General features: G+C 39.6%; 1 protein-coding gene across 1 annotated transcript; it reads right to left on the bottom strand.

Moving 5' to 3' along the window:
* Positions 1–1,275: 1,275 nt before the first annotated feature.
* Positions 1,276–23,201, bottom strand: LOC117814031 (mucin-2-like). Its single transcript, XM_034685139.1, has 45 exons — positions 23,126–23,201; positions 22,778–23,033; positions 22,585–22,699; positions 21,803–21,893; positions 21,578–21,711; positions 21,259–21,475; positions 20,150–20,275; positions 19,928–20,042; positions 19,681–19,819; positions 19,467–19,580; positions 19,309–19,378; positions 19,064–19,201; positions 17,493–17,657; positions 17,202–17,296; positions 16,985–17,111; positions 16,600–16,855; positions 16,427–16,479; positions 16,231–16,316; positions 15,958–16,109; positions 15,700–15,838; positions 14,020–14,130; positions 13,718–13,897; positions 13,271–13,510; positions 13,015–13,171; positions 12,541–12,669; positions 12,227–12,371; positions 5,946–6,007; positions 5,604–5,836; positions 5,277–5,451; positions 4,918–5,165; positions 4,564–4,747; positions 4,260–4,470; positions 3,975–4,150; positions 3,786–3,855; positions 3,487–3,587; positions 3,364–3,395; positions 3,100–3,277; positions 2,898–3,002; positions 2,773–2,813; positions 2,554–2,676; positions 2,371–2,469; positions 2,106–2,234; positions 1,956–1,995; positions 1,750–1,873; positions 1,276–1,623 (listed from the first exon to the last, which is right to left on the bottom strand). Exons 1-45 carry the CDS (start codon positions 23,199–23,201, stop codon positions 1,413–1,415), a joined length of 6,168 nt encoding a protein of 2,055 aa, XP_034541030.1. The 3' UTR covers positions 1,276–1,412.
* Between the last annotated feature and the right edge of the window lie 584 nt (positions 23,202–23,785).

Genomic DNA, 23,785 nt, shown 5'->3' on the forward strand with positions numbered 1-23,785 from the left:
ACCGGACCAGTACCGAACCAGAACCAAACTTGAGCTTACAGAAGCGAACTCAAGCAAACAGAACCAGAACCGAACCAGAACCAAACTAATCCAAATAGAACCAGAACCAAACTGAACCAAACAGAACCAAACAGAACCAGAACCAAACTTAAGCAAACAGAACCAGAACCAACTCAAGCAAACAGAACCAGAACCAAATTCAAGCAAACAGAACCAGAACCAAACTCAAGCAAACATTATTAATGTCCTCAGTGCAGGTTTGCATTGAGAAAAATCAGATGCCTCAGCTGGGATGGGCTGATCAGATTTCTCCTCTCAGTGAGTATTTGCCCTGTCTTCAAGAAGACTCTCTCGGAAGGAACAGATGAAGCCACGATTCACAGCCTCCCCTCTATCACCTGTATCCTACATCCTCACATGTGATTGGCCGCATGGCCGCCATGCTGACCAATCAAAACAAAGTTCTGCTGTGAGAGGAGCTAGGGCTGAGCACTGAGAGCTAAGCAGCATGCGAGCCGGCTCATTAGTCTTCTCTGTTGTCTCCACTACTGACTTTCGATTTTATTCTGGTCATCAAAGTGCTTGAGGCAACTTGAGTCAGACAGCTTCCATAGTCCAATCACATTCAAGCAGATTAACAACCCAATCAATACGCCTCTCATTATCAAGTGATGGCTCACTGTGTGCTTCCTGAGCTCCCTTCATCCCCCCCAGTGTCCTCATGCACTGTATTTGTTGGTAATGTTGATTTAACACAAGCTTATTGTTGATTTATCTATTCGGGGGCATTGATTTTCCTTGCTGTTACTTGAATTTCCCTCAACAGTGACTGCAAGAAGCAGGCTTTTTAATGCTAAATCCAACTGCAAAACCAAATGCTATGAACGGTCTATTCATGACATGTCTCCAACTGAATCATGGGTTACTTATTTTGCATTACACACTGACTAAGCAATGTCAGTGCATAGGCAGAAAACGTTTGTACAGACTATGGACTGACACTGATTATACAGAGAACCTCTCCTTTCTATTTCAGCACCATGGACAGTTCTCAAGCATTGCCAATTGACAGCACCATACAGAGGTATACTTTCCATTCTTTGTGAAGATCTTTCTTGTGTGTAAAACCAATAAGGATGTAAGTATGTGTGCATTTGGTATGTATTTGATACTATTGATTCACATGTTTAATTGATGATCATTATTAGGCTTCAAAACAATAACTAAACAGTAACAGTTGAGTTGGCATGGACAAGTAAATAGAAGAGACAAAAATAGTTGCTGCATTTTTATTTGATGAACTGATAAACACTGTGATAAATAATATCTCTACATTGGTGATTACTTTATATGCTATATAATGACTGTTACAATAACATGGGTAAGAACTTTTTCATCCCGTGTCTGTTTTATTACACCAGTGTGAAGCTTCTCCTCTTGCGAGCATGTAGAGCAGCAGCTCTGGTGCAGTCAGTGTTAGTACAGCCACACTCCTCCACATGCATGTACGAGTAAGGGACCACATCTCCATTCAGGCAGTGTAAGTCAACAGTCCGATTGCTGAAGCGTGTCTCCTTACAGCAGGAGCATGAATGCTGCATGACAGCTGCTACTTCAGAGTATCTGATGGAAGGTGAAGTAGAATTGATTTTCATTTTTTTTTAAACTATATGCAATCCACTTTTAAAAAGTCTTAATGCTTTTGTGATTTTCCAAAGGAATCAAAGATATGAATAGTACCATCCTTACCTGGTGAAAGTGTTGCAGGATCCTTCACAATATGGCATGTCTACCTCCCGTTGAGACTGACAGCCCCTATGTATTACATGTGTTTTCATGGAACCTATTTTACAGGCTTTTTCCTTCTCCACACCTATTTCAAAGAGACTCAAGGTTACTTTTTCCTTTAAGAACCTTCCACCCAAAAGTAGAGGAAGTGTCACATCTATACTCACATATTTTACAACAGCCGTTTGCTGCGGTCTGGACTGTGTCCTAAAAGAGGAAAACGCAAAACATCCACTTTAACTTATAACCCAAAACATCCACTTTAACTTATAATATCACAGTCAATCTGGACTCATTTGTAAAAACCTGTCACTTACAGGTTGGCAGTTGCTCAGCTGGAATGGTGGGCAGATAACATGTGAGCTGGTTGTAGTCAAAGTCTCATCGTTTTTAACACAGGTGTAGTGCTCACACTTATCCTCAGGTGGTGACCAGGTTTTTCCTTCCTTGAGAGCAAGATATGTAAAAATATGTGTTGTTTTATATGAATAAATACACACACACACACACACACACACACACACTCACTCAGAATACTGACATACTTCTGTCTATTCAGCTCAAAAAGATGATCCCACTTACTGCGAGGAGCTTCTTGGTACCATTCAAATTTAGGATACATTGTGTCTGTACACACTTCCCACAGCATTCATCGTAATCAGCTTCCACGTATTCATATCCCTAAGAGACAGAGGGAAATTCAGTTTTCAAGATTTTCAGGTTTACTTAAAACAACTTGAATTGCATAAATGTTATTTCGCTTACCATGTCACAGTCTTCTTTACATTGCTGATACTGGCAGGATATCTTGAATAGACCAGATTTGGGTTCAACCTCATTTGTGCAGGTGCAGTCCTGACATACAGGCCCAGGAACTGAAGAACCAGGCTAGTAAATAGAAAAGAAACTGATTCATACCTGGACTTTCAGTTACGGAACAGTAAGAACACCACAGCGATCCCAAAAATGCCATTTCTTATTTACCTGGTATTCAACTTCTCTGTGGACACAGACTCTTTTGGGCTCTAAAAAAGGTGGAATGGAGATTACACAAGTACAAGAAATCTTTTGGTTTTATCTACATTAAAACTTTGAATAGATGAGCTCACCACATTTATGTTCTGGACAGCATTTTCCCTCAGGAAGATAGATATTTGGCAAATATCCAACCGGGCAGTTCCTATTCATGGGTGGACAATTGTTGCTGTGACATTCTGTTGATAACACAAATGGAGACACCCATCCTTGTTGTTCGTGTTTTCAATCCAGCATTACGAGAACAAAAGTGAATATGGATGCAACAAGTCTTACCACAAACAAACACTGAACAGCAGTGGTCTGAAGGATTCGTTTTGTTAACGAGGACAAACCCGGGAAGGGTGCAGTTTATGAAAGGTGGTGCTGGGCACACCTTTGGCTTGCATATCACAGTCTTTGTAGACTCATCACAGATGCAGTTTTGGCATTTGTACTCAAATATCTCATTGAACTGAAACAATGAACAACATTAGTGGCTCATTTATCTCCTGCATGTAAGCAGCACCTAACTCAACATAAATAGATGATTTTACTCACCTCACGAGGATTACCCTCGGGATCAAGGCAACCTGTTAGAAAGCAAGAATTCTGTTAGGACTGCATCAATTACATGGTGTATTAAGCTCAATGATATTACTAGAGGTTAAGCAGTACACTCACCACACTTATTAACACATATGCCAGAATCTTTGTTGAAGAGTTTCATCCCATCAGGACAAAAGCAGCCCTCAGTGGTGTAGTTCATGGTTGGTTCGTTAGGACTGTAATATTGAATCATCAAGAACGAAGAGATGGTTTATTTTTTTCTTTTTCTTACCAACAGGAAATGCACCACAGCCTATTATGCTCTACTTAATGATACTATGTTTACTCTGACTAGAAATGATATATAATAAATTAAACTCTTTTGATGCCTATGTCAGGGAATGTGATTAACTGTTGTTTTTGTTCACACTTACTTGTCATCACAGGTTGGCTGTTCTGCAGGGCCACATGGCTTGTAAACTTTGTTTGGTGGGCAGTCACTGGCTGCAAGTGGAAAAAGACATCAATTTAATAATTTCAAGTTTTTTAATGTTAATATTGAGCAGAAAGCAGTGCAATGCTGATTACACTGATCAAAATATGGTACATATGGGGTTGCTTACCACACAGTGTGGTGTGGTTCCTCCAGTGAAGGCAAACTCCAGCCTGAGCACAGGCAGCAGCATAAGTCTGCAAACTTGTGCATTCTACTGCTGGGTTTGAAACATGGCAGGTATCGAAAACGCAACCTTGGTAGAAATTATCAGGAGAGACAAAGGGGTGGCACTGTGCAAAGAGACTGTGGAGGGAAAACACACACACACACAAAGACCAAAATCAAACAAGCTGCATGGTGTGTCAAAGTTTTTGGGATAAATGTGAACCACGATGGATTTGATATCCAGTACCTGCTCTTGATCAGGTCACATATGGAGTCAGGATTGCATGGAGTTATGGTTGGAGGGGGTTCGGGTATATCAGTGGGTAGTACAGGTGGTATTTGGCAGTTGGGTTGGTAAATGTGTTTTGCAGGCCAATAATCAGCCATCACTGCACAGTTTTCAATTAGCTGGCCTCCAGGCAGCATACAGTCATCAGCCTGGTTGTTATTGCATGTTCCTGTCAGTAGAGTTCAAGAGTTAACTATACAATGTAAAGAAAAATAAATAGTTTATCAATGTGATCAAAGGAGATTGTGTAGGCTGCTCTTACCACAATGACCCTGTGTGTTACTTCCAAAGTTTTGAAATGGAAGGGTGACACTAAAGCCAGTTATTCCAAATGTAATGACAACACCCAGACGAGGGATCTCCACAATTAAGGTAAGGCCAGAAGTCATAACCTTAACACCTTGTTGTGAATAGGGTAGCCTCAACAGTACTCTATCTTTGAGCGCCTACAAGACAAACAGATAAACACATGACATGGCATCAAAGACAGTTCTATAAAAGACAAAAAGAACGCATTGTTTCTATTTTATCAGCATTAACAGTAAAAATCTACCCCAAGTTGGCCTGACAACTGTTTTCAGCATGTATGACAATGTTTTCACAAGTCAATGTATACCTCTAACTGTGCTGCTCCAAGAAGATTATGATTCATGAGTGTGATCACTTGAGTTCCATATGATACAATTATTGATCGTGGACAGGAAACATCTTCAGTTGGATCACATAAGACGTTGTCGATATAAATCTTCAAGCCATGTTTTTGTGTAATCTCTTCCATTAAGACGTAAGTACAGTTTCCTTGATAACTGTAGTACAATCCATCAAATGTGATATAGTGAGGATCTCCCCAACCCTCACATACACCTGAAAAACAGGAAAAGATTGTGAGAAATCTAAGAAATCAAAGGAAATTGTCAAATCTAAGCCAACCACGGCTGAAGAAATATGAATCTTTATAACAACTGAAGAGCTTACAGTCACAAGCGTAATGTTGGCAGCAGTAGTACTCATCATACACAAGAACTGGTTTCTTTCCATTTGTACAAGTGATGTTCTCAATGGGAGGACATTCATATGGAATAATTTCAATCGTGTTGTTTTCAATGCATCTGGCCATGGTGCAGTTGCAAATGATGAATGTCTCATTTTGCTGATGTAAAGTGAAAAAGGGTTGAACAAAAAAGTTTAAGAAAAATTAGAAAGCTGTTTCATGTGCAAATATGCATTGCTATTAAATATTCTCTAAACGCACCGTAAAAGGTAAAACAGATGATTATGTACAGGATCCATTAAGATTCTTACCACTAAATCCCATTCAGGGCAGGTAGGTACAGGAGGTTTTGTTGTAGGCATTGTTGTAGGCATTGTTGTAGGCATTGTTGTTGGCATTGTTGTAGGCATTGTTGTAGGCATTGTTGTAGGCATTGTTGTGGTTCCACAAATATCTGTCTGGTTCTTAATCTCACAAATATCAGAACATATCATTGTGAGACACACTCCTGATCCAATGGGTAGCATGTCAAATATGACTTCCCCTAAAGGCACCAAAAAAGAATGGTTAAGATAAAATATCGGTGGTCCTGAAAATAATTTAAATCTTGTGAAAATTGTCTAATTTAACTTCCTGACTGATTATTTTCTTACCTGGCAAATAATGCTTTCCATTGAATATACAGAGGCAAGGTGTAGTGTGGGTTTGTGTGGTGCTTTGTGTGGTTACAGTTGTAGTTGTATGCTCACTGACTAGTGGTTTAGTTGATGGTGGTTGTGTAGGGGAACCAGTCTCAGGAGTTACAACAGTTGTGGGAGTTGTGGTTGGCTCTGCAGTTGTTGTTGTAGGTTCAGGTGGTGTCATTGTAGATGATATCCCAGGGCTAGAATGAGTTATAGTTGGTGAAGTTGTTGCCTCTGTGGTTGTGGTTGGCTTTGTAGTTGTAGTTGTTGGTTCAGTCGTTGGTTTTGTTGTAGATTCTGTAGTTGTGGTTGGCTCTGCAGTTGTAGTTGTTGGTTTAGTTGTAGATTCTGTGGTTGTGGTTGGCTCTGCAGTTGTAGTTGTTGGTTTAGTTGTTGGTTTAGTTGTTGGTTTAGTTGTAGATTCTGTGGTTGTGGTTGGCTCTGCAGTTGTAGTTGTTGGTTTTGTTGTAGATTCTGTGGTTGTGGTTGGCTCTGCAGTTGTAGTTGTTGGTTTAGTTGTAGATTCTGTGGTTGTGGTTGGCTCTGCAGTTGTAGTTGTTGGTTTAGTTGTTGGTTTAGTTGTTGGTTTAGTTGTAGATTCTGTGGTTGTGGTTGGCTCTGCAGTTGTAGTTGTTGGTTTTGTTGTAGATTCTGTGGTTGTGGTTGGCTCTGCAGTTGTAGTTGTTGGTGTAGTTGTTGGTTTAGTTGTAGATTCTGTGGTTGTGGTTGGCTCTGCAGTTGTAGTTGTTGGTTTAGTTGTTGGTTTAGTTGTTGGTTTAGTTGTAGATTCTGTGGTTGTGGTTGGCTCTGCAGTTGTAGTTGTTGGTTTAGTTGTAGATTCTGTGGTTGTGGTTGGCTCTGCAGTTGTAGTTGTTGGTTCAGGTGGTGTCATTGTAGATGATATCCCAGGGCTAGAATGAATTATAGTTGGTGAAGTTGTTGCCTCTGTGGTTGTGGTTGGCTTTGCAGTTGTAGTTGTTGGTTTGGTTGTTGGTTTAGTTGTAGATTCTGTGGTTGTGGTTGGCTCTGCAGTTGTAGTTGTTGGTTCAGGTGGTGTCATTGTAGATGATATCCCAGGGCTAGAATGAATTATAGTTGGTGAAGTTGTTGCCTCTGTGGTTGTGGTTGGCTCTGCAGTTGTAGTTGTTGGTTTAGTTGTAGATTCTGTGGTTGTGGTTGGCTCTGTAGTTGTAGTTGTTGGTTCAGGTGGTGTCATTGTAGATGATATCCCAGGGCTAGAATGAATTATAGTTGGTGAAGTTGTTGCCTCTGTGGTTGTGGTTGGCTCTGCAGTTGTAGTTGTTGGTTGAGTTGTTGGTTTAGTTGTAGATTCTGTGGTTGTGGTTGGCTCTGCAGTTGTAGTTGTTGGTTGAGTTGTTGGTTTAGTTGTAGATTCTGTGGTTGTGGTTGGCTCTGCAGTTGTAGTTGTTGGTTTGGTTGTTGGTTTAGTTGTAGATTCTGTGGTTGTGGTTGGCTCTGCAGTTGTAGTTGTTGGTTTGGTTGTAGATTCTGTGGTTGTGGTTGGCTCTGCAGTTGTAGTTGTTGGTTTAGTTGTAGATTCTATGGTTGTGGTTGGCTCTGCAGTTGTAGTTGTTGGTTCAGGTGGTGTCATTGTAGATGATATCCCAGGGCTAGAATGAATTATAGTTGGTGAAGTTGTTGCCTCTGTGGTTGTGGTTGGCTCTGCAGTTGTAGTTGTTGGTTTGGTTGTTGGTTTAGTTGTTGGTTTAGTTGTAGATTCTGTGGTTGTGGTTGGCTCTGCAGTTGTAGTTGTTGGTTTGGTTGTAGATTCTGTGGTTGTGGTTGGCTCTGCAGTTGTAGTTGTTGGTTTAGTTGTAGATTCTATGGTTGTGGTTGGCTCTGCAGTTGTAGTTGTTGGTTCAGGTGGTGTCATTGTAGATGATATCCCAGGGCTAGAATGAATTATAGTTGGTGAAGTTGTTGCCTCTGTGGTTGTGGTTGGCTCTGCAGTTGTAGTTGTTGGTTTGGTTGTTGGTTTAGTTGTTGGTTTAGTTGTAGATTCTGTGGTTGTGGTTGGCTCTGCAGTTGTAGTTGTTGGTTGAGTTGTTGGTTTTGTTGTTGCCTCTGTGGTTGTGGTTGGCTCTGCAGTTGTATTTGTTGGTTTGGTTGTTGGTTTAGTTGTAGATTCTGTGGTTGTGGTTGGCTCTGCAGTTGTAGTTGTTGGTTTGGTTGTAGATTCTGTGGCTGTGGTTGGCTCTGCAGTTGTAGTTGTTGGTTTAGTTGTAGATTCTGTGGTTGTGGTTGGCTCTGCAGTTGTAGTTGTTGGTTTGGTTGTAGATTCTGTGGCTGTGGTTGGCTCTGCAGTTGTAGTTGTTGGTCTAGTTGTAGATTCTGTAGTTGTGGTTGGCTCTGCAGTTGTAGTTGTTGGTTCAGGTGGTGTCATTGTAGATGATATCCCAGGGCTAGAATGAATTATAGTTGGTGAAGTTGTTGCCTCTGTGGTTGTGGTTGGCTCTGCAGTTGTAGTTGTTGGTTTGGTTGTTGGTTTAGTTGTAGATTCTGTGGTTGTGGTTGGCTCTGCAGTTGTAGTTGTTGGTTTAGTTGTAGATTCTGTGGTTGTGGTTGGCTCTGCAGTTGTAGTTGTTGGTTTAGTTGTAGATTCTGTGGTTGTGGTTGGCTCTGCAGTTGTAGTTGTTGGTTTAGTTGTAGATTCTGTGGTTGTGGTTGGCTCTGCAGTTGTAGTTGTTGGTTGAGTTGTTGGTTTAGTTGTAGATTCTGTGGTTGTGGTTGGCTCTGCAGTTGTAGTTGTTGGTTGAGTTGTTGGATTTGTTGTTGCCTCTGTGGTTGTGGTTGGCTCTGCAGTTGTAGTTGTTGGTTTGGTTGTTGGTTTAGTTGTATATTCTGTGGTTGTGGTTGGCTCTGCAGTTGTAGTTGTTGGTTTAGTTGTAGATTCTGTGGTTGTGGTTGGCTCTGCAGTTGTAGTTGTTGGTTGAGTTGTTGGTTTAGTTGTATATTTTGTGGTTGTGGTTGGCTCTGCAGTTGTAGTTGTTGGTTTGGTTGTTGGTTTAGTTGTAGATTCTGTGATTGTGGTTGGCTCTGCAGTTGTAGTTGTTGGTTTAGTTGTAGATTCTGTGGTTGTGGTTGGCTCTGCAGTTGTAGTTGTTGGTTTGGTTGTTGGTTTAGTTGTAGATTCTGTGGTTGTGGTTGGCTCTGCAGTTGTAGTTGTTGGTTTGGTTGTTGGTTTAGTTGTTGCCTCTGTGGTTGTGGTTGGCTCTGCAGTTGTAGTTGTTGGTTTAGTTGTAGATTCTGTAGTTGTGGTTGGCTCTGCAGTTGTAGTTGTTGGTTCAGGTGGTGTCATTGTAGAAGATATCCCAGGGCTAGAATGAGTTATAGTTGGTGAAGTTGTTGCCTCTGTGGTTATGGTTGGCTCTGCAGTTGTAGTTGTTGGTTTAGTTGTAGATTCTGTGGTTGTGGTTGGCTCTGCAGTTGTAGTTGTTGGTTTGGTTGTTGGTTTAGTTGTAGATTCTGTGGTTGTGGTTGGCTCTGCAGTTGTAGTTGTTGATTCAGGTGGTGTCATTGTAGATGATATCCCAGGGCTAGAATGAGTTATAGTTGGTGAAGTTAATGCCTCTGTGGTTGTGGTTGGCTCTGCAGTTGTAGTTGTTGGTTGAGTTGTTGGTTTCGTTGTAGATTCTGTGGTTGTGGTTGGCTCTGCAGTTGTGGTTGTTGGTTGAGTTGTTTGTTTTGTTGTTGGTTTTGTGGTTGTGGTTGGCTCTGCAGTTGTAGATGCTGGTTCAGTTGTTGGTTTCGTTGTAGATTCTGTGGTTGTGGTTGGCTCTGCAGTTGTTGTTTGACATATTTCTACCTCACAACATACTTTGATCTCATAGTTAAAGCACTTTTCTGGAGGTCTTAACTGGTCCTGTTGTCTACATATTAAACCGTATGCCAAATCACAAGTAACCACTTGGCCAGTTTGACTTACAAAGTCATCAAAGTTCACATCAGGATAATCTGCTGCTCTACAATCAATTTCCATGGGATTTTTGCAAATTTGTATACCACTATTTGTAATGTTCTCATATGTTTCCCAGTCACTCTTGTCTTCTTTTGGGTTATCCACATCATACCACTCAGACCACTCACATGTCGTAATGCATGTAGTAGTGGAAGGTCCAGTTGTTGGAGTTGTATTTACAGTTGTTGGCACTTTTGTTGTTGGTTCAGTTGTTGGTTTAGTTGTAGATTCTGTGGTTGTGGTTGGCTCTGCAGTTGTAGTTGTTGGTTCAGTCGTTGGTTTCGTTGTAGATTCTGTGGTTGTGGTTGGCTCTGCAGTTGTAGTTGTTGGTTTAGTTGTTGGTTTAGTTGTTGGTTTAGTTGTAGATTCTGTGGTCGTGGTTGGCCCTGCAGTTGTAGTTGTTGGTTCAGTTGTTGGTTTAGTTGTTGGTTTAGTTGTAGATTCTGTGGTTGTGGTTGGCTCTGCAGTTGTAGTTGTTGGTTCAGTTGTTGGTTGAGTTGTTGGTTGAGTTGTAGATTCTGTGGTTGTGGTTGGCTCTGCAGTTGTAGTTGTTGGTTGAGTTGTTGGTTTAGTTGTAGATTCTGTGGTTGTGGTTGGCTCTGCAGTTGTAGTTGTTGGTTCAGTTGTTGGTTTAGTTGTAGATTCTGTGGTTGTGGTTGGCTCTGCAGTTGTAGTTGTTGGTTGAGTTGTTGGTTTAGTTGTAGATTCTGTGGTTGTGGTTGGCTCTGCAGTTGTAGTTGTTGGTTGAGTTGTTGGTTTAGTTGTAGATTCTGTGGTCGTGGTTGGCTCTGCAATTGTAGTTGTTGGTTGAGTTGTTGGTTTAGTTGTAGATTCTGTGGTTGTGGTTGGCTCTGCAGTTGTAGTTGTTGGTTGAGTTGTTGGTTTAGTTGTTGGTTTAGTTGTAGATTCTGTGGTCGTGGTTGGCCCTGCAGTTGTAGTTGTTGGTTCAGTTGTTGGTTTAGTTGTTGGTTTAGTTGTAGATTCTGTGGTTGTGGTTGGCTCTGCAGTTGTAGTTGTTGGTTTAGTTGTTGGTTCAGTTGTTGGTTGAGTTGTAGATTCTGTGGTTGTGGTTGGCCCTGCAGTTGTAGTTGTTGGTTGAGTTGTTGGTTGAGTTGTTGGTTGAGTTGTAGATTCTGTGGTTGTGGTTGGCTCTGCAGTTGTAGTTGTTGGTTGAGTTGTTGGTTGAGTTGTAGATTCTGTGGTTGTGGTTGGCTCTGCAGTTGTAGTTGTTGGTTGAGTTGTTGGTTTAGTTGTAGATTCTGTGGTTGTGGTTGGCTCTGCAGTTGTAGTTGTTGGTCTAGTTGTTGCCTCTGTGGTTGTGGTTGGCTCTGCAGTTGTAGTTGTTGGTTGAGTTGTTGGTTTTGTTGTAGATTCTGTGGTGGTGGTTGGCTCTGCAGTTGTAGATGCTGGTTCAGTTGTTGGTTTTGTTGTAGATTCTGTGGTTGTGGTTGGCTCTGCAGTTGTAGATGCTGGTTCAGTTGTTGGTTTTGTTGTTGCTTTTGTGGTTGTGGTTGGCTCTGCAGTTGTTGTTTGACATATTTCTACCTCACAACATACTTTGATCTCATAGTTAAAGCACTTTTGTGGAGGTCTTAACTGGTCCTGTTGTCTACATATTAAACCGTATGACAAATCACAAGTAACCACTTGGCCAGTTTGACTCACAAAGTCATCAAAGTTCACATCAGGATAATCTGCTGCTCTACAATCAATTTCCATGGGATTTTTGCAAATTTGTATACCACTATTTGTAATGTTCTCATATGTTTCCCAGTCACTCTTGTCTTCTTTTGGGTTATCCACATCATACCACTCAGACCACTCACATGTCGTAATGCATGTAGTAGTGGAAGGTCCAGGTGTTGGAGTTGTATTTACAGTTGTTGGCACTTTTGTTGTTGGTTTTGTGGTTGGCTCTGCAGTTGTAGTTGTTGGTTCAGTTGTTGGTTTTGTTGTTGGTTTTGTTGTAGATTCTGTGGTTGTGGTTGGCTCTCCAGTTGTAGTTGTAGTTGTTGGTTCAGTTGTTGGTTTCGTTGTGGATTCTACAGTTGTGGTTGTATATACAGTTGTTGGTACTTTTGTAGTTGGTTCAGTTGGTGTGGTTGGAGGTTTTGTTGTCGTTGTCAGTCCAGTTGTAGTAGGGATCAAAGTAGTTGTTGTCCAGGGTGTAGTTGTGGAAATGATTGTTGGTGTTGTTGGTGTTGGAGAAGTTGTAGAGCAGGATTCATTTAGGAATATCACTGTTGAATTCCTGCATATTGCATAGTAGCACATTCCCATATTATCAGTCACGTCGTAAATAACTTCGTCCTCCTCATATCTGGTCCCATTGTAAAAGCAACCTGAACATTCCTCAACACACATCTGGGTCACAGTGTCAAATATAGGCTTATCTTCAGGGCATACAGGGTAACAGCCTGTAAAAATCACACAGTTAAAATGTAAATTAGTTTTTGTTTGTAAAGGAATAGTTGAAGAGAGAGAGATGGTTTAAAACCTCTTTTCTATTCTAAATTCAATCGTTTAAACATTAAGATCTTACTGGCACATTAAACTCAGATAAGGTGAGATAGTGTCAGTTTCTACCTTCCAGGTTGGGTATTTGGTTGCTACATTGTCCTTCTGGATTTAAACAGGTCTTGAAGCAAGGTGTGTGACAAGGGTTGTAGTGCCACTTGCAATCATCAGGACTGTTGTAGTAATCACAAAAGACAGCTGTGAAGAAAAGACACATGGGATGTTATGTGTCAGAGAAAGAAAAGGTAATGTGACAGTCAGTGAAATAAAGCTTGCACTTACACTCCACCTGATTTATTTGCATTTCATTTTCAGAGGCCAGGGGATTGCATGTCTTTTGAGTAAACTATAAAGGCTGTTACTCACTTTAGACAGCAACAAGCTTTAAGCCAATTAAAAATAATACACAAATACAACTTAATATAATAATTACAAATAGATGAGAATGTATACACAGAACATGCATATTTAAAGCAATCTCTTTAACTATTTAAATAGATGATTAGATCTAAAATCATGGTCTTAAAATAATTGGCTACTTACGACAGATTTCTGGAGTTCTCCATGAAACACAAACTTCAGCCTCATTACAAGCCTGAGCATAAGCTGCAACTGCTGTGCAGAAACACTCGCAGTCTCCTCCAGAGTCGCAAGCACATGAGTCTTTCACACAGTTTTCATAAAAGGGACGAGGTGCTACCTGTCCAGTTATACATAATTGTTAGATTTTTAAAAGATGTGTAATAAATCTAACCATGAAACTTGAATAAAACAACTATAGGAACAAATCTGTCGTTACCTGGCTGTGGCAGTGTTTGAATGTTTCTCCAGTTATAATGCTGCACATCATTTTTGCCCAGTGATGTCGATTTGGTCTTGCTCCACAAGCGTCAACGCTTGTATCTACATCCGGGCAGTTGCTTGACACTTTCCAGCTGTTTGCAAATTCTAACACATTGCTCACTATGAGCTGACCCTGGGTGGTAAAGTCATTCTGTCCATTTCCATCAAAATCTCCACACAGACCACACACTTCTCCCTACACAAAAGAGGTTGATTAATTCATTTACATGATTAAAACATTACACAATAATGCTCTTTGACATTCCATTTAGCAAGAATTTTCCAGCCATCAATAGTGTTATGCAACACGTATTATATATAGTGCATGTTATTTATCTTGTAACATTAATATATCAATAACAACGTAATATGTTATAATCTTTAGAACATCATTGTTACTCACGCTGTGCTTTGGGTCCAGGACGGTGCGGACAGTTGTTTTGCGATCCCATATTACTGTTAGACCTATGGCAGATTCCACTACCAAATACAAGCCAACTGTCCTTATTCTGTACTGAATTGAAGAGCCATGTCCCAGGTCCACCTCTTCGTATTTACCCTTTGAAAGTTTGACTTCTGTACGCTGTAATATCAAGGACATTTCAGATGCTTTTATTGTCATGGGTTATTTAATAAACATGTTTTTAACATATATTCAATATGTACAACATAGAACAAACGTTAGATGTTTTTAAATGGTCTTACCCCAAGTTGGATTCTGACGGTTTTGGAGCATGTGGTGCCAGTAGATCCACATGGCACATTTTCTGTGAAAACTCCAAAGTTTTCCTGTGCCGTTTTATTCCCACAATTGTTCTAGAAAGAAGGGGATTCATTAAACATTTGTCTTTTTTCCTCAATGAAGACAGCGACGACTAGTCAAATAAAATGTACACTCAGCAACAACTTGTCCACAATACTTTTTTTTTATGGGAGACCACTGTCACAGAAATGCACAATTCAGCCTTAAAAGAGCATGATCACCCAAACTCTGCCTTTTCTAATTTAAATACTTAGAATAAAAAGTTATTCTCTTACAGTGAACAGAAGTTATCAAAATAGTAGAATAACACTCATGTTTCATGTGCTCCAAACATACTGTAATAGGTGTATTATCTTTGAACTTTGTTGTTCTAGATCAGCAATAGATAGAAATTCAGAAATGTTTGTTGCCATGATTTTCTAAGACGAGATCAGAGTGTACATAATTCGGGTTAGGGTTAGAATTTGATGGTTTGTAAATAATATAAACCTTATATTTAAATAAAAACAGTACAGAGACAACATTTTAAATGTTGAAACTTCATCAGACCGCAGAACAGTTTTCCAGTTCACCTCAGTCCATCTTAAATGGGCTCAGTCCCAGAGAAGGCATTTCTGGATCATGTTTATATATGGTTTCCTCTTTGCATGGTACAGTTTTAACCTGCATTTGGGTATACAGTGATGAACTGTGTTCGCAGACAGTGGTTTTTGGAAGTAATTTTTAGCCCATACAGTGATTTCCACAACAGAGTCATGTTTGTTTTTGATGCAGTGCTGCCTGAGGCTTCAAAGATCACAGTGATATAGTATTGGTTTTAGGCCTTGTCCCTTTTGTACAGCTATTTCTCCAGATTCTCTGACTTGTAGAACAATATTATTTACTGTAGATGTTGAAATTCCCAAATTCTTTGCAATTTTCCATTAAGACACATTATTCAGAAATTGTTGAACTATTTCGTTACACAGTTGCCCACAGAGTGATGTACCACTTTCTATCTTTAGTTCTGAAAGACTTGCCCTCTCTGAACTGCGTTTTCTATATCCAGTCATGTTTCAAACCTGTTGCAAGTTAACCTAATTAGTTAGGAGATGTTCCTCCAGGTGTCATTTTCAGTTTTGTACAACTTTTTGAGTGTTTTGCTGTCCCAGTGCTAACTTTTTAAATATATTTGCCCATTTAAAAGGGGCAAATATTTTTCATCAAAAACATTTTTTTGTTTCAATAACAATGGATTTGTTGTCTTTCCACTATTTTCAATTAAATATAAGGTTTGGTGATTTGCAAATCATCCAAATCTATTTTTATCAACATCGTACACAGTGTCCAAACATTTTCAGAGTTGGAGTTTGTTTATAGCACTCATAAATTAAATTACAGAATGGCAAAAATTAGCAAACATTTACATAAATATGCTTTTTTTTTCTTATTTTAAAGATTTAAATGTTACAGTTGCACAAAACTACATCTTTGTCAGTGATGACCAAAAATGATGTCCACAAGTTACTGACCAAATTGACATTTTTCTGCTCATTAATCGGGGTCCATAGGGAGAAGTGAATGCGGAAGAAGGGACCTAGGACAGAGCCTGACATTAAGATAATTTTGACATCCTTTCTTACCTTGACAGCAACATAGGCACAATGTCCTTGGAACCCATATGTTATCTGATCAAACGTGTTGTAGTGACCACTCCCATAAATAATGCAAGTTCCTGGACATTTTTCTTCTGTGCACTCCCATTTTCCACTTCTGCAGGTACTAAAGGTGTCAGAAATTATTCAAAACATTAGTATTTTAAATACTGCAGTATAGAAGAAAAACCAGGGCAGAAAATCTGCTCACTATGTTATATTGTATGTTTGATAAAATCAACATACCAGGTGTTACACTGGTTAGGAATTGTCGTTCCTGGGACATAGAAGCGGCCACCATGCTGACATGGGCATGCATGTTCTTTCACACAAGAACCTCTGCCATCATCAAGAAGGCCAGTTGGACACTGGCATCCAGATTCACACTCTGTGGAGTCCTGGTCACAGTAGTAGAAAACAAGGAGACATTACTGACACTGTTATTATACTACTGTTAAGAAGTGTGGTGACAACATACCGTCCACTACAGACTGGACACAACAGACAAAAAAACCTTACACAATCATCGTTGTCAAGATTTGAACAAGTCCTAGTACACTGTAGTCCGAGCTCCCCTGTGCCCGCTGTCGAGCAGTTGAAGAATACTTTTGGAGAAGGGCACACTGTAACAGAAGAAGAAACTGATTCAGTTTGCATTCTATCACTCAAACACTTGTGTCATGGTTAAGAAAGCAAACAAAACAAATAAACACACCAGATGAGCGGGATCTCCAAGAATGGCAATGAAGCACTCCATTAGTACACACACTAGGAAAAGACACAAAAGGCACAATGCATAAGACAAAGGTATTTAAAAGTAAAACACTTCTGTAAATCTTCTCATTTAAATTAAGTCAGATGTAGCTTAATTCCAAACAAATCACTCACCAGTGTTCATCTTTGATGCTGATGGACTTTCCTGGCTTGATGTAAGCTTCATTATGGTAGCAGGGACACTTTTCCACGGGGACACAAATGCCAATATCATTAAGGTAGAGACCCTCAGAGCAGGAACAGCCATCCACGGGCAAGAAGTCAGACGTGCAGCCCTGCTCCATAGAGCCAAGGGATCTGCATGTCAGCTGGCATCTCTGATGCTTGTAAGAGAAGGTCTGTGATGCTGGGCAGTTCCTTGAGTATTTATCTGTGTATTTTTGCACAACATAAGGATGGTTACTTACTACTGGTTCAATGACTAACAATAGAAACCGATTATCAAACTCCAGAAATCATTATTCAACTTTAACCACAACATAAGGAAAGACATTCTTACCACACACGTTCTCTCTCCAGTCAGTCAAAAACACTCCCTTTGATGCACAGGCTCGTGCATAGGAGGACAAAACAGCACATAGGCAGTCCTCACTCTTCTCACAGTTGCAACTAGCGTAAATACATCTCTGCAGAGGACAGTAAACATTTTAAGAGGTTTGTTGCACCATAAATTGCATTTATAACCCCCCAAAAAGCAAATAAATCTTTTGCTGTACCTCATGGAACAGCTCAGCATCCACCACTGAATGGCACCCAGCGAATTCACTACTAGGGCTCAGTAGTAAGGCACACCAGTGTCTGGCATAATTCTCTATGGAATAAGAAATATTAAACGTATTTATTTGCATTTCTGCAGATCTATTTAGCACTCTACTTGCCTTTAATATCAATCTTACAGATAACAATGAAGTGTTAAAAGCAGTGAATCTACCAAATAAACAACTAAAGTATTAAATAATACTTTAGTAATAATACTAATCAAAGAATAATCAACATGTGAACTCTACCATTTTCCACACTGAGGGAACAGGGGTCATCCAGTCTTTCTTCTCTATCTCTGCACATCAGGTTAGCTTTCCAGGAGTTAATAAAAGTGGCTGCTGTTCCTTCAACAATCCCCTGAGGAGTTTTCATGTCATCAGACAGGACCATGTTGTAGTTCCCACACAAACCTGAAGAAAGAAAATCATAATAAAATACCATTTTATCAGCCTTTTTGCAAGGATGAGCAAGAGCTTACCAAAAAGGAAAACAGAAAGAGAAAAATATACAGTGTCTATTGATGTCATGAATTTAAAACTGGAGATGGAAACTTAAAGGATGACACGGCTGAATAAAACTTACACAGATAACAAAAATTTGGCTCAAACTTCAACAAGCTCTGTGGTCTCCCTGGGGGTTGGGGGTGGGGGACTTATGAAGTCCAATAAAAGAAAACAGTAGACTAAAGGAGGTAACTCCCACAACCACACAATATCCCTGTAGATCAGTGTAACACCCAGTTCATTGCGGTAACCTCCATGTTCCCTTTTCTGAAAATGAAAAACACAAATCTGGTCCACCACTGGCAGACCAGCTCTATCCTACACCTCCACGTGACACTTAAGTTACATGTCAGCTTATATAGTCCAACAGTGTTAGCAGCTTCCATCATCTCAGGGCAAAACACAGCCAAACCTGTTTCAGGTTTCCATCAAAGTATCCCTTCTCCCCTCAATGATCACCGGGTTAAAAACACAGCATGGTCAACAAGCTATAGCTATTCTTTATTAAATTACAGGAGATGATTAGGGCGAAGGAAACATATTTTTGGGAGGTTAAGCCAGTAAAAAGACATTTTCTGACATTAAAAAACCCTCTGACTTTAAATCTGACTTCTGAGATTAAAGTCAAAATCAAACTTTTTTTTTTTTTCTTTTACTGGCCTAACCTCCCAAAAAAATGTCAGTAGCCCTAACCCTCTTTCACTCTTCCGTATTTAACGTTTAAGAAAGTATTGTAACCAAAAAGAATGACAGAATTGTATAAGTTTATATAAGTCATTATAATTCTAATTTCAAATACACTTGAAGTCCAACAAAACTGTTGTTATACTTATATGAGTGCAGTAAGTAACACATTTAGCACCCATCAATCAGTGTATTGATCATGCATTGTATTCTACCATATGTCTTGCTCATGTCAGTGCTTTAAAGCTCCTGTGAGGAGTTTTTGGCAAGTGATACAAAAGACTTAAATTAATTGTGAGGTTTTTTTATGGCCTACTAAAGCAAAAAAAAAAACATCAGCAGAATGATTGATCATTTCTACATAGTTATTTGTAACTTCTAAGGCTACTGGCGGGGGTAGGTGTCAGTGGAATGGATTTTCTGCATGCCACTGAAAAAGCCTTTTCTAATTTTTCCATTCCAAAGAGTTCTGATAAGTGACACATTTGACTGTTAGAATAAAGCAGGATGAGAGTTTGTGTCTGAAAACTAACAGTTTTTGTTTTTTTCCATAGAGGGCGTCATATTTGACACACAAACTAAAAGTTCCTGAGAAGAGCTTTAACTAAAAAAAGAAGTGTAAAACTTGCCTCGTGTCTTTGCTCTGTAGCTCTGTTGCAGGCTGACATAGACCTGCATGAGAGGCACATGCTGGATTTGAATTCTCAAACCAAAGGTGGTCTGGAGCAAGATGTGAAAGGACGAAGCATGGAATATGTTGATGTCACCTTTGAATAAAGAAAAAAATTACACAGTCATTTTATGTGCTGATGTTATTGCAGCAATCAAAGATGACAAAATAGGTTTCAGTCAGGGTTTCTATTGTTGATCCTACCTGAGTTGTATGGTAAACTGATGGTCTGCATATTCTGCTTTACTGTGCCATCAGCAGTGAACATCAACACCTAAATAAAAACACAGACGATGATTTGAACGCTGTAGACATTAGCGTGAGTTGATGACAACAGTGGGCCTCAACGACAGGTGACTCACATTGTTTCTGTCATTGTTGAGCACAAGTTTAAGGGTCTTCAGACATGTGTCAAACTTCTGATTTGCACATGGGGCCAGCTGGGCCAGGATGGTAAACTTTGGACTTGAATCATCCTGAAATGCAAAGTTGAGAGTAAAAATAAATAAGTTATGATACATATTGTTAAATCCACTGGATTATGCTAAGGTATGATTCAATCACCTTGCTTTCCACTTTGGCTAGGGTGTAGTAACAGTCTCCGTGGAAGGTGTAGGCTTTCCCATCAAAAGTAGTGACATGTGAACCCTCTTCAACTGCACATGTAGAAGGTGTTTGAAGGCTCTTACAAGCCCATCTACCCTGAAAACACGTACTGAAACAACCCGAACACTTTCAGTAAACAAACATGAAAGATAAAAACACAAATATAAGCTCGACAAAATGAAATAACATCTTGACATTATGGAAATATTCATCATACCATTCCTCTCTGTCCTGTCGGTAAACCTCCCCGGAGTCATAGATTCTGTCGTGTTTGCACTGACACTTAGATTGAGCAATGCATCCTCTTAAGGAGATGTTATCAAACACAGTTCCTGAAGAGACAAATTTCGTAAAAACATCAACATTCACATTCGTCAAGGGTATTAAAAAGTGAATTCGTAGACACACAGTTCAACATGCATGTGTCAGCAGCACTAACCAAGAGGACAGAAGCAGCCATCCATCTTGTGTTCCTCACACAGCGAACTTGTGTCTTGATGTGTGCATGTATCCATGCAAGGGGAACCACTCTCTTCATAAACCATGTTAAATGGGCACTGTTTAGCTGTGAAGATATGATACAAATCAAGTCATTGTGAGTTGTTTAATAATTTATCAGGAATGTAATAAACTAATCTCATGGTTTTATGCAATAAAAAAAAAAGCATTGACTTGTTCCTATTTTACTTGTAATGTGTTTTAAAATGTTGTTTCATTGCAAATTACTGTCATCAATATAATTATACCCAGCTGCATCTATTAGCACGAGGAAAAACAAAAGAAACTATGCTATCCTGTCATACAGTGAAGTCAGCCGAGGATGCAGATATCTTCATCTCCTCTATGTTCAGTTCTTTAAGTTTGTTCAAATTATATTTGAATTAATATAAATGACCTGCTTATAGTAGTAGTTGTAGTATTATATCTCTTTATTTATATTAACTCAATTTCTTACTTGCCCACTGAACTAGTCCCCCACTTTTTATTTTTCATTTTTTATTTTTTATTTTGAATGTATTTATCTATTATTATAATTATTTAATTTTGGGTATCTCTAATAATTTACCCCCGAATTGTCTTCACTACCTTCTCCCACCCAGTTTATCTCAAACTACTGTCCTATTTGATACAAAGAGACAAACCCCCCCCCACCCCCACCCACCCACCCACCCACACACCCACACACACACACACACACACACACACACACACACACACACACACACACACACACACACACACACACACACACACACACACACACACCTCATCATTCTCTGTAATATTTACTTGTTGTCTTGTCTTTCACATTTTGTATATTGTGTATGGTATTGACATGTCTCTCACCCGTCTTGTATCGTTAAGCAACACTTTAATACAAAATAAATAAATAAATAATCTGCTTATGAGAAAATATCATCTTAGAAAAAGAACTATGCACCAATTAAAATGAGTTGAGCTGATTTCAGTGCATTGGCTTTCTCTCTACTCCTTCATAACAAAACCTAAAGATGATAACAAAGCAGAACACAGAGTGCTAAATCTTACCACAGAACTGAGGTGTCCTCCAGTTGGGAGGCTCCCCTCCAGCATGGGAGCACTGTCGTGAGAACTCGGACAGCGTGCTGCAGACGCAAAAGTCATCTGATCTGTTGTTGCAGCCACACATGTCCTGCACACAGGCCTGGATGTAAGGTTCAGGGTTAATCTGGTTGGTGCAGGAGCTCCAGGACTCTGAGCGCAGCAGCTGGTCACAGGTGGTTTCCTGAATGAAAGGGGAGACAATCTTACCCTGTTGCAAAAATTGCAAAAATTGCATAAATTACTTTATGACACTTTTGCTAGAACTTTTGTAGATGATACTTACAAACTCCTTGCATGACTCTGGCACAGCCACAGCCTCCTGTGATTCGTCTTCCTCTTCATAAGGGTCTTCACAGTCATCATTTGGGCGATGGACTTTCTGAGTGTTGCCAAACTCAATGGGGCTGATTCTGCGACCTGCATATGATTGTAATTATAATGCAAAATGTCAAAGTTACAGTGGATTATTGGCAAAATGCATAAGATAAAGCATCAAAATGATACCTACCATTGTGAATGAATTCATCATAGACAGAAACACCATTGAAGTCTCCACAAAGTCCACAAGTATGGTTAGCATAGTCAGCATCCAGTTCCACCTACAACACAGCAGAGGCATTATGACATGATTATTTTAACACTCAAATTGAACCAATATCTGTGAATCACTATGAATCCATACAATTACATAAATTAAGCACCTATATTTGTGATATGAGTGTTTCATAGTTTGAGCTAAAGTTCCAAAACTTTAATATTTTATGTTAGTTCACCTTATCCCAATCAAAGCAACAGATAATTGATGCAAAGACAGTCTGTGTAATATGTCACATTATGTATATATAAGAAAATAAAAAAACATTTGCAGTCAGTCTTGTTGCAGAAAGCAAAGTATGCTGAAATGTCAGACTTAAAAACAGATCATCATAAAAGAGTCTTTACTAAAATCTCCGTACATTACAATGCCCCCCTTCAAGTCTATTGTATCTTGCTCATTCAAATCGTTATAAAAGGCTTTGCAGATATATTCATGCCTGGTTAATCATGTTGGAAGATGGTGGTTATATGTGCATCAGATACAAGGTTATCAGAGTAACAGCATCAATGAGAACATGAGGTAACACCTGCATGCTTTCTCTATGCTTCAAAGAATATTCTTAATATTTCTAAAATTATGTGATAACAATGTTTTGATTTCATTTGTATCTTCTGATCTGATGACCTGACCTTGTAAATGATAACATGAGTGATTGAGAAGCTCTAGCAGAAACATTCATTTGAAGTTTTTACCATGACTGCATCATCACCATTCCACATGACAACAATGCCAACTTTGGATTGAAGCTTGATGTAAACTGCATTTTTTTCCACTTGTACTCCTGAATTATAATACGGCATGCGGACTCTGTAAAGAAGGAGATTTTATTATAATTCATAAATATCACACAGAGGGTATGTGCAGCTTTTTTTTTTTTTCACTTACGGGAGGCCATTGACGGTGACCAGGCTCTTGCTGAGGTGGAATGACAGATCATTGATGGTGACCACCACATGACTGACTGTAGGGTTTCCATCAACCTCCTTCCTCTTCATGTGAACCGAGAACTCCTGGTAGGCGCCGTGGCAGTCAGAGGCCAGGTTGTATTCACACATACCAGGGAACTGGAACACGTCACCATCAAACGTCTTGAAGTGCTCTCTGCCCCATGTGCTACAGATACTGCTGACATGGTTGTTAACTGTGGAACATTTTAAAGAAAAGAAAATACGTAGCGTTATAAGACAGTCTAGGAAAGTGTTACACGTTATCCAAAACAGTCCAGACACTTACCCTGTCTGGCTTGGATATCAATGACACTGGAAACAGACAATGCAAGGACACACAACCACACACAGCTCCACCTCATGGTTGCCGGTGTGAGCTTTCAGTCACCAAAGCAGGTAATGGTCAGACCGCACTTGACCACCCTTTATATCGAGGGTACATTCATTTTGCTAACGCCCACTTTCTTCAAGAAGGAAGTGAAGGTTTATCGGAAACACATGGCAAATATGCTGAATGGGTGTTGAAACACGCCTTTCACATGTCCAGTAATTACTCCAACATCCTCCTTATGCTTTTAATGACCAAATAGGTTTGCACTTGACTTTAGATTACTTCATTGGCATCAATAAAATGAGTTTGCTGACGCTGTCAAAGCCGCCTGTTCTAAACGGGTCATTCAAATGTATACTCTCTTTGTCAACCACAAATTAAAATCATATATTGCAAGTAATTATAATATTAACAACATATAATAATGTTTTTAAAAAAGTGACAGATCAAGTCAAAACCAGGATAATGTGAGATTTTCATGAACATGGACAAACACCAACGGCCTAGGAGCCTTGTGTATGGAATAACACTGAAATAAATTAGAGATCTTAAGAGTATGCCTTGGTGTGGCCCTACAATGACTTCAAACCTTGACTGTGCATAAAGTTATGTTCT

The sequence above is a fragment of the Notolabrus celidotus genome, chromosome 6 (genome assembly GCF_009762535.1).
Source record: "Notolabrus celidotus isolate fNotCel1 chromosome 6, fNotCel1.pri, whole genome shotgun sequence".
Lineage (NCBI taxonomy): Eukaryota > Metazoa > Chordata > Actinopteri > Labriformes > Labridae > Notolabrus > Notolabrus celidotus.

What these genes read in the sequence shown, in the direction of transcription:
- LOC117814031 (XM_034685139.1), bottom strand. Translation starts at nt 23,201, where the DNA reads ATGAGGTGGAGCTGTGTGTGGTTGTGTGTCCTTGCATTGTCTGTTTCC. An exon ending in GAGAACTCCAGAAATCTGTC is followed by an intron (nt 12,670 to 13,014) that starts GTAAGTAGCCAA and finishes TTTTCTTCACAG; the next exon opens with CTGTCTTTTGTGATTACTAC. An exon ending in CATATGTGTTAATAAGTGTG is followed by an intron (nt 3,396 to 3,486) that starts GTGAGTGTACTG and finishes GCTTTCTAACAG; the next exon opens with GTTGCCTTGATCCCGAGGGT.